Genomic DNA, 18,381 nt, shown 5'->3' on the forward strand with positions numbered 1-18,381 from the left:
TTAATTCCACTTAAGTCCATAATGGACAAAAGGAAAATGATAACAATTGCAAAGAGATAAATTTTGTTTATTTTTTTTTTTTGAAATAACCGAAAATTAAAAGTAAAAACAAAAAGGAAATTTAAAAAAAAAATTCGAAAATCAAAAGGAAAATAAAATAAGATTTCGAAAATTAGAAATAAAATAAGATCAAAGTAAATTGAGAACTGAATCAATTAGTAAAGAAAAAGATTTTGAAAACAGCAATTAAGAAGATATGATTGAAAAATTTTTATGAAAAAGATTTGATTTGTAAAAAGAGGAAAGAGAAAAACACAAAAAGACACCAAACTTAAAATTTTAGAAAATCAAACACTATTTTTTTCGAAAATTTTAAAGAGAAAAACACAAAGAGGACACCAAACTTAGAATTTTTATGAATCAAAAAGGGACTAAGAACATGCAAAAATCGAAAATCAAAAAAGAAAAACAAAAGCATGCAAATGACACCAAACTTAAAATATGAAACTAGACTCAACTAAAAGACTCTAAATCAACAAAAATAAAACAGTCCTAATCTAAGCAACAAGACAAGCCGTCAGTTGTCCAAACTCGAACAATCCCCGGCAACGGCGCCAAAAACTTGGTGCACGAAATTGCAATAACACTTTTTGCAATCCCGCACAACTAACCAGCAAGTGCACTGGGTCGTCCAAGTAATACCTTGCGTGAGCAAGGGTCGATCCCACGGAGATTGTCGGCTTGAAGCAAGCTATGGTTATCTTGTAAATCTTAGTCAGGAGATCAGAAATTATCAGGATTGATTGTGAAAAGCAAAAGAACATGTAATGGTTACTTGTATTGCAGTAATGGAGAATGGGTTGAGGTTTGGAGATGCTCCATCTTCTGAATCTCTGCTTTCTTACTGTCTTCTTCATCAAACACGCAAGTCTCCTTCCATGGCAAGCTCGTATAGGGTTTCACTGTTGTCAGCAGCTACCTCCCATCCGCGCAGTGAAAGCTAATGCACGCACTCTGTCACAGGGCTGCCAATCACCGGTTTGGTTCCCTCCTCTACCGGAATAGAATCACTCTTTTGCGTCTGTCACTAACGCCCAGTAGATTACAGGTTTGAAGCACGTCACAGTCATTCAATCATTGAATCCTACTCAGAATACCACAGACAAGGTTTAGACTTTCCGGATTCTCTTGAATGCTGCCATCAGGTCCTACCTATACCACGAAGATTCCGATTAAAGAACCCAAGAGATAACTACTCAATCTAAGATAGAACAGAGGTGGTTGTCAGGCACATGTTCATAGTTGAGAATGATGATGATTGTCACGGATCATCACATTCATCCGGGTTAAGAACAAGTATTATCTTGGAATGGAAGCAAGTATGATTGAATAAGAAACAGTAGTAATTGCATTAATCCATCAAGACACAGCAGAGCTCCTCACCCCCAACCATGGGGTTTAGAGACTCATACTGTGGAAGAAAACGTGTAAAATGTCATAAGGTTGCATAAGGTACTGGTTACAAAGTCAAAAGGTCCTATATGTAGTAAACTAGTATCCTAAGGTTTACAGAAATGAGTAAATGACAGAAAAATCCACTTCCGGGCCCACTTGGTGTGTGCTTGGGCTGAGCATTGAAGCTTTTATGTGTAGAGACGTTTTCTGGAGTTAAACGCCAGCTTTCATGCCAGTTTGGGCGTTTAACTCCAATTTTTATGCCAGTTCCGGCGTTTAACGCTGGAATTTCTGTAGGTGACTTTGAGCGCCGGTTTGGGCCATCAAATCTTGGGCAAAGTATGGACTATTATATATTGCTGGAAATCCCAGGATGTCTACTTTCCAATGCCGTTGAGAGCGCGCCATTTGGGCTTCTGTGGCTCCAGAAAATCCGCTTCGAGTGCAGGGAGGTCAGAATCCAACAGCATCTGCAGTCCATTTTGGTCTCTGGATCAGATTTTTGCTCAGGACCCTCAATTTCAGTCAGAAAATACCTGAAATCACAGAAAAATACACAAACTCATAGTAAAGTCCAAAAAAGTGAATTTTAATTAAAAACTAATAAAAATATACTAAAAACTAACTAAAAGATACCAAAAACCTACTAAAAACAATGCCAAAAAGCATACAAATTATCCGCTCATCAATGGCTATTTGTTAAAGCATAATTTATTGCATATGTAATTGAAAATGGTTCATCATCTTGTTTCATTAGATTCTTTCTGTGAAATTTATAAGCTAAGCTTATAGATCTTCCAAGATTTTCAGTTGATAAAGGTATAGCGTATCCAAGATGGGCATTGAATTTAACATTTACGTTTGCCAAGTTTCCATGAACAATTCCAATTATTTGATCTATTGGGTCATCAGTAATTCTTTTATCACAGATTGCTAAACTTATTGGTGAATTAATTCCTTTCATATATGTATATTTGATTAAGACTTGTATAGTACTAATATGAATCCATCCAATTTTAGATCTTTTTTGTTGATCCTTAATTTTCTCAATCTGTTTACTCAATTCTTCATCATTTATCAAAGCTATTTCAAGTTCTCCATTGGCGGATTTTATCTTTATAGGGGCTTCAAGTTGAATTTTTTCATAGTATATTATATTTTTTCTATTAAAAACTTCTTTTAAAAGATTTTGTTTATAAAAATTTTCATTTGATTTGAGATTTAATTCTATTTTTAGAACAGCCTGTTTTTCATTATCTAATAAGGCAGATAATCTATAATAATCATATTCTTCCGTTAATTCTAAACTTTCTAAATAATTCATAACTAAGAGATTAGGATAAAGGCGTACCTTTCTGGAGAAAAATTTCCTTTATTTAGTATATTTTATATAAGATGTTTTTATCTCCAGAGGGGAGATGGTAGATATTAACTCCAGAGGGGAGTTTAAAACTATTTTTTGTAAGGAAATTCTTTTGTCAGACTACAGAATCGCCTCGGCAGCTTCCTCCTTGCTCTCCTAGCATATGAGTACTCTTAGCCTCCTGCTTTCTATTGTCTGATGCCTTCTACAATTGCCTAAACAATCTATTTATAATGGTTGGGTCTGATGGACAATTCCCATCCTTACCCTTCTTATGACGTCATTGCTTACGTCATTGTTTATTATCTTGCACCAGCTACATTGTTGGTGCTCTATGACCTAAGCACTTACGTCATTATGCAATAATGTCGAGAGATGCTTCAGATGCGCTGTCCTCTTCTTTTATGTGGGTGGATGAGTTGTCTTCTTCTTTTATCATGTGGGTGGATCCTATTTCATTATTGCTTTCTTCAGATATTTCTGAAACACACAGCTGGCACTTGTGGTCTTCTCTGTTTTTTATCAAATAGCAGAGATTCCTTTTTATCCCTTCAGGGAGTTTTTCTAAGAGTCCGGATAGATTGTAGAATGCAGATTCAAACTCTACCAAGAGTCTCATCTCTCTTTCTTCAATTTCATTTCTTTTACTGGACACAAGCAGAGTATTTCTGCTTTTATAATTGATTCTTGTGTGAGATTCCCTTGTTATCTTTTGAGTTCTTTCAAAGACCCTTGCTAGTGTGCTGGCTAGCCTTCCTTCATGACTGTAAATTGTTAAGTCTTGAATCTGATCAATTGGTTGAAAATTTTCTGGAAAGACAGACATGAATATTACTTGGTGTGCTGGAACCAAGCATTCTTCTTCTTCATTAAAAATAGGTTGACTGTTTGTAAATTTTAGGGATATATCCCTTGGATTTACATTGTCAATCATATTTTTAAATCTCTTTACTGCATCAACGAATCCTGCAGAAAACTCACTAATAATTTTTAGATCATTAAAAGTTAAAATTGTATCAATTAATCCATACTGGAAAAACTGATAGGTGTCCGATGGGGAAGCATCTGGAAATATAACCAGTTTTGTTAGCTGTTCTTTGGCAATAGGATAATATCCCAAAATTGCCCTTTTTTCTTCAGTCCAATTCAGGACTATGTTAAGGGTTTCTCTGAGATTTGATCTACAGACCCTTTTCTTTTCCTTGATTTCAGCCTTTGTAGGAATGTTTCTTATTATCCCTGTTCTCTGGGTTTGAATTGGAGCTTTATCTGCTCTTTTTAGGGTTTGCTCTGGATGGAGATCTTCATATTCCCTGAAGGATTCCTTTGCCTCTTCCAGTGTTAGAAATCCTCCTTTATGAATTATCCTTGATTGATGTGTGAATGATGCTGCTTTTTCCCATGCATCATATACTCCTTTCATGGGGCCATTATAAATTACATAATATTTTTTATCTTGGGTGAATTTTTTAATGATTTCAGCAATTGTTTATTTTCTGAAATTTTTTCTTCACCTGATTTGTCCACCATGCTTAGCTGGCTAAACTCTGATGGTTTTGCTTGTTGTGTTGATTTCATTGCTTCAATGGCCTTCTTGAGGGATTGGATCTGTGTTCTTATTTGCTGACAATGCTTGCATTTTTTGAGTTCTTGTTCATATTTTTGAATTTCTTGATCTAATGCGTTGTAGACGAACTCCATTCTCTCGTTAATGTATCTGCAATAACATTTTTGTCACCTTTAATATATTCAATTTTTATTGGATATTGTAACAAAAATAATTGTCATCTTACCAATCGTCCATGATTATAATCAACTTTTAAATTATATCGTATAAAACCTGTTAGGTAACTTGAATCTGTCCTTAATGTAAATTCTCTGGGTAGTAAATCAATTTTCCATTTCTTAAGAGATTTAATTGCTGCTAGAGTTTCCTTTTCATGAATGGTATATCTCTGTTCTGTTGGAGTAAAAGTCCCTGAAATATACCTGCAAAGTAATTCCTTTGGGGAATATTTAGAATCTAGTGATTCTTTTTCTTGTTCCAAGCTTTTTATAGCTTTCTTAGCTTTTAGACATCCTGACCAGGTTATGTCTGAGGCATCTGTTTCTACTATTAAGTAGTCATTTTCTTCTGGAATATAAAGTTCTGGAAGTTTTTCACATAATTCTTTAATTCTTTGAATTTGCATACTATCTTTTTCATCCCATTTCCATTCTTTTTTAGTACTTATTTTTGGAAATAAGCTTTTAGTGTATTCTGTTATATTCTTTAAAAATTCTTGATCAGAAATATAATTTATACACCCTAAAAATCGTTGTAATTATTTTCTATCTTCTATTTTATTAGAAAATAAATTTACTTTTTCTATAACATTTGGTTGAAGTTTTAGCTTTCCTTGAGTAGATAGAATTAATCCAAGAAATCTATTTCTTGTTTTGCTATTCTTGCTTTCTTTTTGCTAAGAACTAATCCTTTTTCTTTACATCTTTCTAAAACTATTAATAATTTTTGAAGATGATCTTCTTTATCTTGTTTTGTAAAAATTAGTATATCATCAATGTACACTAAAACAAATTTATTTAACTCTTTTAGATTTTCTTCCATAAATCTTTGATAAATACCCGGGGCTTATTTTAATCCGAATGGTAATACATTCCATTCATAGAGCAACACACTTGTTGATTCTTTTGTTGGGCAAGTAAAAACAATTAATTTCTTTGTTTCTTCGTCTAAACGAAGTTGCCAATATCCTGATTTTGCATCAAGAGATGAAAACCAAGTTGCTCCTTTGATTTTTTTTAAAATAGAATCTTTTCTTGGAAGTTTATGAGCATCACCAATAGTTGCTTCATTCATCTTCTTATAGTTAATAACCATTCTTCGTTTTCCCCTTTTAATTTCATTATTGTTTTCGACATAAAAGGCTGGAGCTGCATGAGGACTTTTACTTAATCTTATAATTCCTTTTTCCAAAAGATCTCTACATTCTAATGAAAACTCTTCTTTATCTCTTGCGGAAGAAGGAATTTTATTTGGAACATTTATCTCTTTTGTAGGATCTTTTAATTTAATACTTACTAATTCGTTATTTGTATTTTTAATATCTAAAGGATTTTCAGCACAAATTTCATCCACAAGTTCTTCTATCTTTATTTCAAGATTATTTTTTGGAATATTTATCTGAAAGTATAAATTTAAATAACATGTCTCTAATATAGAAAATATTTTAAATTTTAAGATCTCATCTATAGTAGTAGTTGGTATTTTTATACGTTTTGATTTTTGGTTTATTGAAGAATCGCGTGGACCTTTTAAAACTATATATGTTAATTCTTGAATGAATGGATGATATAGCTTTAAAAAGTTATTTCCTATGATAAAATCCATTCCAGAATCTAACATATATATAGATGGAACAATGAACCTATAATTTTGAATAAAAATTTCAGCCATCTCTGCTTTTTGGTCAATTTTATGTATTGATTTGTCAGCTATTCTAACTCTTAATGGTTTCTTTAATTTTTTCCAATCAAGTTTTATATTTGAACTAGCAAAGCATTGTGTTGCTCCAGAATCTATGAAAGCATTTATAAACTTTTCTGTTATTTTTATAGTAATAAATGTGGCATTATTACTCAGTCTCTGAGTCTGTTTCTAAGACATATTCAAAAATATAGTCTAAGTTATCATCAGATTCCTCTAATGGTTCCATGAAACAAGACTTAGCAATTTCTATTTGTTTAGTAAGATCCTTTTTATCCTTCTTTTTCGGACATTCATTTGCATAGTGTCCTTCTTCTTGGCAATACCAACACTTACAATTTTCTTTTTTATTCGGGCAATAGTCATTTTTTTGTCTTTTGTTTTTATTGTTATCTCTTTTTCTAAAATACCTCTTTTTTCTCCAGTTTGGATAGTATTTTCTTTTTCTAAATTGATATTTTCTTTTTCTTTGAAAATTTTTATTAAGACCATATTTTTGGGGTATTTCTTCATTATCCTGACAGCAAATTCTAATTATATTTGCAAATCTTTTTTGAGTTGCTTCTTGCATACAACGTTCTTTTATTTCCTCTCTTATTGCAGAGGTTGCTCCACCAAAATTATTTTCAATTGTCCCTCTATTTATTTCTCTTATAAATCTTCTCATTATAAATTCATTAGCAGGATATGGAAGTTTTGTTATATACATACTAAGATAATGATTTTTATCTTCTTCTTTTAATTTGTAATAATGTATTCTATATTCACATATATAAGACTCCACATTACATAGATCATATATCTGAATATTAGCTAAATGGTTTTTTACTTCTTAATATTCTTTATTATAGACTTCTTGTCTATGATCTATAATATTTTTTCCAAAAAATTCTTTATATAGAATCATCATTATATATAATATCTTATCATAAGCTGTCATTTTTGTTGCTAATTCTTCTGTTATTTGGTTTTCTATTGATGTCATATAATCTCTTATAGTTCCTTTAGTATGAAACCCTATGTAATTCCAAATATCTCTTCCAGACAAATCACTAAGTTTTGGATTAGTAAAGGCTTCTAATAAAAAGGAATTCAACCAATTTTCAAAAATTTATTTTTCATTCTTTTTACAGTCTAAGTCGAGCATTCTTTCTCCTTCCATTTCCTGGATTTTAGAAACGTATTTTGATGGTATTTTTGTATATTTTGAATCTTTATTTATAAACCCTTTTTTAAAAGCATAATTATCAAAACCTGTTTCCCATTTAAATTGAGATTGATTATCCTTAGATGTTCCAGCTTCATTTTTTACTTGTATTGGAATTGCTGGTTCTTCGTCACTTGAGTAATCTAGGATGTGTTCTTCATTTTCTATATTTTCAGAATTTACTAATTTTTCTTCTATTTGAAAACCCTGTTCCATAATATTATTTTCTTGAGCCATTTTTAATTGTTTAAAAAGCATTGTAACTTCTTCTAATTTTTCTTCAATATTCATAATTTTAGTGGTGGTTTTACTTTTAAATCTGTTATGTTGATTATATTTTGAAATTTTTCTTCTTTGAGATTTTCTTTTTCCTTATTTCTTTGAAATTTTATGGATACTAATATTTCTTCAAGCATATCTACTACAGAATTTAATTGTGGGTTAAAAGTATGATAAAGATGTGGGGAATTATTTCTATGGTAACATTTTTTAGAAATTCCGTGTGAAAAATAAGTTTTTTCAGGTTTTCGAAGTCCTTCAATAAAACTTATAGTAAAATAAAGATTTTGAGAAAAATCATTTTATATTGATTTTAAGAATTCGGTGTCATTACAGTTAACATTAGTTAAAATCATTAATTTTTGGTCTATTAATTTTGATAACTTAATTATTTCTTCTCTTAAATCTTCTAATTTACTTTTTTTCATTAGGTGACGCTTTTCTTTGTGAAGAATTACAGTTTTAAGTGAAAAGTGTGGCTTTAAAATGTGTGGTTTAGGTTTTGTCACGTAAGTATATCTTTAAATCTGTATAGGTTTTTGATCTGTACCATATAATTTTCTTAAAACAAAACACTTTTATATAAAGATAATTTTAGAGTTTTGATTAGAGTATTCATTTTTATTTTATATGCTAGTATTGTAGCATGCATCGCACAATGTAACTTCCTAGCCCAGCTTAGTGTATATATATGTAACCCATATGTAACCCATGTCATCAAGTTTTTTTCACTATAGAAATTGATGAAATTCTCAATTGACTAATCTGGTTTTTCTCTCTCCCTCCCTCTCCTTTATTTCTCATGTGCTACCATGATAGCGTTATAATCCCCAATAGCCAAGTATCTTTTTCCTAGTTGTGAAATCAGCAGAAAAATCTCTTCATATTGACTGGATCAAATCCTATCTGAGCTATGAAAATGAACACCTAGCACTTTTCAGACTGTTTGATTCTCCTACTCTTCTATTGTAAAGTAAATGTTGAAATCTGCTTTACTTTTGACCTCCACCTGCATCTTTGCTTCCATGCCAACGCCAAACCCTTGGATAACCCAATAGGATCAATACAATCATACTCATTAAACCTTCACCTTCTCAATCTTTCCTCCAAAAACGAGGTTTGATGTTTGGTTTCACACAAGAACATTACCTCAGAAGAATGAGGATCTCTTTTATGTTGTGAACTACTAGAAATTTTTCCAACTCCAGTAGTTCCACAGTAACATTCTCATGGCTCTGTGGGTGTCTTTGATGGAATGGCACCCTGTCCCCAATTAGCGTTCACCACATCATCCCCTTTTTGTTCACCCAGAAAACCTCCTCCCTCGCACTCCTCAGTCCTCCTTTTCACTCCAATGACACTATTGTTCTTCTTTTTATTTCCAAAGTTTTTTTTGTGTTACACCCATTTGGAAACCATCAAACTCTACCATCTTTCTTTTTGCATCTCATTTAAGGGTGGACATGACATTGTTTCTGTTTACTGTGGAAGTCAGTGTAGTCTTATTTCTTTGCTGGCTTCGGTCAATAATATTTTGAAGAGCAATACTCTCTACATTTGTATCGAACTCTGAATCTTATTCCTATCTGAGATTGATAGTTTACCAAAATTATGTAAAAGACTCACTGGGGCTGGTCTCTTACCAAATTGATAAGCTCTTCCCTTACTTCTTTCAGAGTTTGGATTGTTGTTCTCCTTGGCTTCTTCTACTCTCCGGTCCATACTTGTTGTCTTCAGATCACTCCTCCACCTCATGTGGCTTGATCAGAAAACCTTCAAGATGGTTCCAAATTACAGTAAAGACTCCTTCCAATGCTCCAATGCCCAAACCTCTATTCGTAACAATTCGCCCTATCAAACTTTTTGAGCAGTCTTCCAAACCCTTCTTAACATCCTCTTTCTCCAATATCACCAAGTCTTCTTCCACGTTAACAGGTGGATTCAGATCTCTCTCTTCCTCGTTTTCTTTCGTAGACGTTGTGTAGTCACTCGCTGTTTTTCTAGATCACAAAGTTGACTTTTTATGCACTAGGATTCACACACACACTCAAATACAAAATTCAAATTGGACACAATTCTATTTGTGTTTGTATTACTATTACTGTTATTATAAAGATAAAGATATAATTAAATATTAGGAATTAAAAAGTACAAGAGAGATTAAAGAACTTGAAATGTATTTATTGTACATTTTATAACAAAATAAAAGTTAATTAAAATATTTAATTTGTTATCCAATTCATATTTTGAGATTTTTTTTTGTTTTTTACAAGATTTAAATTAATATTTTTATAATATGTGTTAGTTCACAGTATTTATATTATAAATATTTCATATATTTGTCATTTATGTATCGCGATATGCATGATAAAATAAGTTGAATTAAATGAATTTCTTGTATGACCTTATATATATATATATATATATATACTACCAATATGATTTTTTTTTCATTATTACTCGACATAGAAAAGAAAAATCTTTATATTCACTTATCTCGTCTTTCATCAATATTATAGTTGACTTTGCAAATGAACAAATTTAACCAAATTTTATTTTATGAGTGTTTTTTGAAGATTTGGATCATTTGAAAACTTTTAGTATTTTTTTAGAATGTGCATAATTTTATCACCGTAATCTTATTTTCCATGGATACAACGGTATAAAGTAAATTTCCTCCTAAACATCCTTCTTGAACAGTCTCTTGTTATTTTTTTGTCTTCCAAAAAGCGTAAAACTATGATCTAATCTAATTTAAATAGTATAATTCTATATATTTTGTTATAATATTGTGAAAGCAATTAGTGGCGGAGCTTGAAAAAAATTTTTGGAGGGACCAAAAATTTTAATAAAAAATTATATAATAGTATTTATATTAAAATAAAATTTTTAAATATAATTATTTTATTTTTAATATGTAAGATTATATATAGTTAAAATTAAAAAAAAATAATTTTGATTTTGATTAATAAAAAATTTTATTTAAGTTAATATGTCAATTAGATTTTAAATAAAAAACTAATTTAAAAAAATCAGTTTTTACATAAAAAATTAGTTTTTGCACATAAAAATCTATTTTTATTTAGAAAACTAATTTTTTTTATCTAAAAACTGATTTTTCTTTTTAAGAAATTAATTTTTTATTTAAATTATATAAAATCAATTATAACTTATAAATTATTTTTTAACATTTTAAAATATTAATTTTACTTTTGATAATATTTATCTCTCAAAAGTCTCAAGATTAATTATTTTATACAATAAAACAAAGTTTTAAATTTTTAATAAAATAAAAATATCAAAATTTATTATTGTAAATAAGTGTTATACTATAATGGAATTAAATTTGTAAGTTGATTTAAAAATAAAATAATAACTTTTTATTAATAACTGATATTACTACTAGTTATATTATAATTTTTATTATTCTAAAAATAAAATAATGCATGAAACTACATGAGAAGCTAAATATAATTTAGTGTTAATTCTATAATGATATTTAATTTGTAACGTTGAAAAAGATATGTCACTTGTTGTTGATTTAAAGATATGTTATTTGTTATGTCAAAGAGGATAGAATAAAAAGTTTGAAAGAACGGCGAAAATGAACATAAAACTCAGATACATAAGTTAAAAGTATATCAATTTAATCAAACAAACTAATTTTATTTTCTTTAAAGTAGAATTACTAATATTTTTACAAAAATTTTGGGGGCCATGGCCCCTTTGCCCACACAAAGCTCTGCCACTGAAAACAATCATAAACTGAACTGCGTCAATGGTTATTAGACTTGATGATACATATAGTAGATAATTAGATATTAAGATATGAGGCCGGTTACACATACAATCCTTTTTGACTTACAAGCTATATAAGTTGGTTCAAATTAAAAAAAAATACGAACACTACTTCCTCTTCTTCTTCAATCAAAATACAAACAGTCAATATTCAAACAACATTTGAAACAAACTACGATTATGAAGAAACGTTCTAACTCCTTGCGAAAAAATAGAAGAAATCAAGAAGAAAAGATACAAATCTCCATCAAAAATCACTAGAAAAAACGAAGAAACATTATTCAAAGTATTATTTTTCTGTTCTTTTATATTTTTTTTAGATTGTGTCTGCTATATACCACATTCTTAACCAACAAAACATTAAAAGATTTTAAGAAGAAATATATTATCTCTCTCCTGATATTGTGATAAGGTGTACTTTAATAAATTTTGAGTATATTTCTATAATTTTTTTGTGTATTTCTATAATCGTTTGGGTGTATATTTTTGTAATTATTTAAGTGTATTTCTATAATTTTTTTGGTGTATTTTTATAATCATTTAGGTATATTTCTGAAGTTTTATTATTTTTAAAACCATTTCAAAATTTGATTTCAAAAATCATGAAAATAAAAAAAAAAACAAAAATATAAAAAAAGAAACACCGTAAATATATTTTTTATATATTGGTTAATTAAATCAATATAAGGAACTATGCAGCAATATAAGGAAACTCTCCCTAATATGGCCGAGATCGAGCATAATTAACCAACTATGCAGCAATATAAGGAAACTCTCCCTAGCTTCATAACTGCCTGGTAACAATCGACGCCACACTTCATCTTTTTCTATTATTGCAGTACCTATTGTACCCTTATCACTTTATAATAGATTTAAGTTGTTGTCGTTATCTTGTTTCATTTATTTCATGTAATACATGCTTGTTTGAACTCATGCGATTCCGACGTGTCCAGAGGCTAGAGGCGAATCCGTTCACGGTCCGTAGGACTTATACAGGGTCTTGCCCGAGGAGATGAAAAAGAATTACTAAAAATCATTTTCATTGTTGTTAAATATTAAAATAAAACAAAAACTCGAAAAAACTGTAAATGAAAAACTATCAATATAGGCTCAGCTGTGTCACTATTGAAAGTTAAGCCGAAGGAAAGAATCCGAGGGGAAGAGCTCCCATCCCCCGTAGGACTAGTGTCCCTATATACCATATATACAATATTCTATTATTGCAGTACTTATTATACCCTTATCACTTTATAATAGATTTAAGTTGTCGTCGTTATCTTGTTTCATTTATTTCATGTAATACATGTTTGTTTGAGTGTTATTAAGTTAATAAAAAAATTTAATAAAAATATTTTTTTATTTTTTAACGTATTTAATAATTTTTTAATAATAAAAATAAAAATATTTAAAAAATCTTTTAAGAAATTATAATTTATATTTTATTTAAAAAAATTAAAAAATATATTTTTATGTAATAAATAAACAAAAACTTTTATATGATTATACTCAAATATAATTAATAAATAAAAAAATTTTATATGATATATTCAAATATAAAACTATTTTTATGTTTTTAAAAGATCTTTAAAAAAAACTCAAAAAATATCTTTTTTTTTAAATTCACTTAAACATTATATATATATATATATATATATATATATAAACATAAAATAAGTAAACTTGATTCTTTTATTTTTATTTAGTCTTGTATTAACTTAGGTTAGTTTTACAAATTTTTTAAGGAAAAATTGAAAATTTAAAAGGTTTATATAATTTAAATTAAATTTAAAAATAAAATCAAACAAATTAAAATCAAGTAATTTGAAGTTTAAATTGGAGTGATACTTTCTTGAAAATCGAAACAAGCCTAACAACCCTGTTATAATATTTAATTTTAGTTTAGGTTAGTTTATGATTTTACTTGTTATGATATTTAACTTAATTTAATATATTTTTAGTTTTGTTAAAGGATTAGATTTTATATTATGAGTTTATGATTAAATTTTTTTTTCGACCTAAAATGAAATCTATAAATACTATTTATTAAACTATTATAGTATTTGTGACAACGTATAAAATGCATAAATGAAATTAAATGAGTCATTTTTTAATGAGGTAAAGTGATTTTTTTATCTGAATTTATTTTATTTTTATCTTTATTTAATTTTTTTATATATTGTTATTTTGAATTGTATATATTCTAGACTTAAGGTTAGTTCAATTTTATTCTCAAGATGAGATTTAATTATTAAAAATAGAAAATAATGTCGTGGATGCTATTGTTTGTTTTTTTTAAAAAGTTTATTTACAAATTATATAAATCACATTCAGATATTTTTGTTCGGGTAATAGGGGTGAGCATGGATAGTGGGTATCCAATTACCCGTCCGAATCTGAACTGAACCGAACTAATTAAATTGGTTCTGAAATTAACGGGTAATCAGGTTCAATCCGAACCAAACCGATGACTTTTGTTAGTGATTAGTTCGAGTATTGGTTTTGGGGGTGCGGAACCCAAACCAACCTGCGAATCCGATCATATATAATTAAATAAAAAAATAAAAAATATATATAACTTTTTCATTAGACAATGATTATTCATTATTAATATGTTTGGATTTTAATGAGTTTAGTTTTTAATGTATTTGGTGTTTAACATGTTTGGATTGTTTCTATTGATGTTACATGTTTATTGTACTTGTTGAATTTTTAAGATAAAAATTTGGTTTTTTTTATGAATTTCAAAGTCATTGGGTACTTAATTACCCGAACCGAACCGAACCAATCTGCTCTTAATCGGTTTGGTTTGATTCAAATACATGTACAAAAAAAATATAAATCCAAACCAAACCGAACCAATTATATTTTGATCGGTTCGATTCTAATTTTACTATAAACCCGAACCAGACCGACCAATGCTCACCCCTATTCGGTAGAATCTGTTTTTTTCTCATATTGCAATTTTTGATGTGTTTTATTTTTTTAATTCGTAATAATATAAAAATAGAATAACTGTATATAATATTATAGAATAAAAAATATTATTTGTATATAAAAAATCAAGTTATTATATATTTATATATATAATTTAATTATTTTTAATATATATTTTATATTTATTCTGCTAGGGAGTCAATAAAAAATCTTGACCTTGTGTATAATGGTTTGGTTATTTAGTCCAATAGAAATAAATAATAAAAATCATTTCACAGATTACCTAAATTTAAAACTCTCATTCAGTTATTTCACGTTAAATTTCAAATTTCAAATCCCCAATTTTTCAAATTTTAAATTTTTTAAAAATTCAGTTACTTATTTAAAAAATAACCATCTGAAATCCTAATTTACTAAAACATTTCACTCCAATACTTTTTTTTTTCAACTGGCAGCCACCCCACCTTCATCAATAATCATCCCATTTCACTGTTGCACTCACCCTTATAAAAATAATCATCCACATACCTAATGAATTGAACATCTAACATATTTTAATTATATATAAAAATTCAATCCAATCAAAATAATCATCTACATAAAAATTAAAATAACTATCCGCATACCTACTAAAATGACCATCTTAAATTAATTGTTAAAATAGAAGAAAAAGATGAATAAACAGAACAAACAACTATGATCATCCAACAATTTAATTTTTACTAAAAAATGTATAATTTGACACATGAGTCTTATGATTTGATGTAACCATAAAAGTAGAGAAACAAAAAATAAAAAAAATGAACAGATGAAGAGACATGAGTGAGAATAAAAAATAAGCAATTGAATGTTTGATTTGATATTGTCTTCAAACCCGCGTACATTACATCTACCATACTCACACGGTTAATTTAAACAGCGGCGTCGTTGAGCTTTTGGCAGCGTATGCGGGAACCCGTGGCGATATCGGCTGGAGTCTACGGCAGCATCGGCGGCACGGTTACGTGAGGGGAAGGAAAAGGGTTATATTCACGGTGAGGCTCCGACGGCAGGAACAGCGCGGCACGGCACTGCTCCGAGAGGGTGGGACGTCGCTGACCGCGAAAAGACGATGGCGCTGCTTCGGGAAGAGAACGGTGGTGCTGAGGTTTGGGTTACATGGTCGCTAGATGGTTGTCGCCAACTACGAGGAGAGAGGGGACTATGAGGCGCAAAGTGGGTGTAGGTAGCAGATGGAGGGTGATGGCTCTGCTAAGGTTGGGTGTAAGGATCATATGTAGTGTGAATGAACAAGTGTAATTATCCGTGCCATGCACGTGATAAGATTGAAATTATAATTTTAAATTATTTTTTAAAATTATTTTGAATTATAATAATTTGATTAATAAAAAAGTAGCATGTTATGCATTGTTTGTTTTTTTTTTAAATCTAGTGTTAATTGGATTAATTCTAAAATAGTTATTAATCGATTTTAATAATCTACTTTCTTCAATAAATCAGATATATATACTGAATGTGATAATAAATAATATAGTAATAGTTAAATCCACCAACAAATATATTGGCTATTATCATACTATAAAACAAATTAAATATAAAGGCAATTAGCACTTATAAATCTATAAAATCGCACCGTCTTTGATTCGTGCAAGGGTTTACTTATCAAATAAACTTAAAATATGAACCAAAAATATTTATAAAATGGACCTAGCATCACTTAAAAGAATCATGAAAAATAATCAACTTACCTTATTATCCATGAAAACTATTTTTATGTAAGTCGTCTTGTTCTTGTCAAATTTGGATAGGACTTTCCATAACCTTATATATTAATTTTGTTAAATAATTATATATATTATGGTAGTTTTTCTTAATATATATGTATATACATAAATAATTCTATACATATACATAAATAAAAAATATATAAATTATATTTTGTTAAACTCTATGTTACCGGTTATTAAAAATATTTAAATTATATATATTAATTTTTTGTTATAATTATTTCGTTATATATATATGATTATTTTTTATTCTACAATCGTGTAAGAATTTTTTATTTTTTATATCCATATATATTCCTCAATTCTGGCCCCATTCATACGCATATTAACATTTTTTTAAATAGTGGTGTTTTAATTTTTCGTTTTCCTTTTTTTACTTATCTTTCTTTTTTTTTAAAATAGTGATGTTTTAATATTTATTTTTTTAAATATATTTTTCTTAATAATTACATTACTAATCTGAATATAAAATAAAAAAAAAGTGATACATATATCTGTTCATACCTAGGGTCGAGCTGACCGACCCGGGATGTTTAGTGACAAGACGACCGACTTCTTCAGGTCAGGATGACCCGACCTCTTCCAGAGAGCTCGGCCAAATCACCCGGAAAGCCCAGAAAAGGGTCCAAATAAGAGGAACGCGCCCCAAATCCTAAGGCAGCCCAAGCCTACAGAAAAAAGGGCGGTTCGCTTGAAGAGAAGATGACATCACTCAAAGATAAGATAAGATAAGATAACTAACTTATCTTATCTTATCCAAAAAGGTCACTCCACACCATTATAAATACACTGGAGCACCCAGGTATAACTCATACTCTGATTCTACTAAATACCTGCTTAATACCCTTGCTAACTTAAGCATTGGAGTCCCTTGCAGGTACCCCCACCCTTCGGCGGTAAAGGATCAACAGCACGTTCAAATCCAAAGAAGTCGAACGCGCCGGCTCCGGTCACCATTCACCAGCCGGACACATCGGTTCCGACCAGCACAGGGGATCTCGTCCGAGATCGACCTACAGTTTCAGGTAACCCTCGGAACATTGGCGTTGTTGCCGGGGAACCTGGAAGTCATCCCATCACCATGGCGGACGACCATGACAACGACCACGATTCAGATCTGGAGGATCGGACACCGCACAAAAACACGGATGTCACGCTACAAAACATTCTGAAAACCAACAAAGACAAAGACCCACCAAATTCAGGGGCAATAGAAGCGCTCCTAGATCGCCTAAAACAACTGAAAAAAGAAACCCAACAACAACGGGAAATCAGAAAGGACTGCAAAGAGAAGTACGGCGACGTCGAGAATTGAAAGACAAATTACATCAATTAGAGGCCGATCTCAAGCTAAAAGCCCCTCGGATCATCCCTGAGGAAAGCTCGCGCAAAGAACAGGATCCGTTCACCAGGGAGATCATGAAAACCAAAATTCCAAAAGACTTCAAACTCCCGGATATGATTTTGTACGACGGCACCACTGATCCCAACCATCACCTCAGCAATTTCAGAAGCAGAATGTACCTTATCGACGCCTCAGATGCCGTTCGCTGCAAAGCTTTTCCAACAACCCTCACGAAGACGGCGATCAGATGGTTCGACAACTTACCTCCCAAGTCCATCTCAAACTTCGACGACCTGGCCAGAAAATTTTTAGCCAGATTCTCCATCCAGAAAGATAAGGCCAAGCACGCCCCCAGTTTACTAGGGATCAAACAAGGAGATCGGGAGAGCCTCCGCAACTACATGGAGAGATTCAACAAAACATGCATAGATATACAAAGCTTACCAACAGAGGCCGCTATCATGGGACTCATCAATGGCCTACAAGAGGGACCTTTCAGCCAATCTATATCAAAAAAGTATCCGACCTCCTTAGACGAAGTACAGGAGCGGGCAGAAAAGTATATCAACATGGAGGAGAACGCTCGGTTAGGAGAAACCTCAAAATCGGGGGCCTCCTACCGGACAAAGACAACGAATCCAAAAGAAAAGAAGATCGACAAGGGGAGAAAATAAAAAAATACCATAACTATACCACTCTCAGGGCATCCCTGGTCGAGATATACAA

General features: G+C 30.4%; 1 protein-coding gene across 1 annotated transcript in view; it reads left to right on the forward strand.

Annotated features, from left to right (window-relative positions):
- LOC130933687 (putative F-box protein At1g46984) overlaps window positions 1–15,730 on the forward strand; it is a 28,913-nt gene extending 13,183 nt beyond the window's left edge. The window contains exon 4 of the mRNA XM_057863309.1: window positions 15,466–15,730. Within this exon, the coding sequence (XP_057719292.1) occupies window positions 15,466–15,730 (265 nt within the window). The remainder of the gene's footprint in view (window positions 1–15,465) is intronic.
- Window positions 15,731–18,381: the final 2,651 nt, after the last annotated feature.

This window comes from Arachis stenosperma, chromosome 6, assembly GCF_014773155.1.
Source record: "Arachis stenosperma cultivar V10309 chromosome 6, arast.V10309.gnm1.PFL2, whole genome shotgun sequence".
NCBI classification, from domain to species: domain Eukaryota; kingdom Viridiplantae; phylum Streptophyta; class Magnoliopsida; order Fabales; family Fabaceae; genus Arachis; species Arachis stenosperma.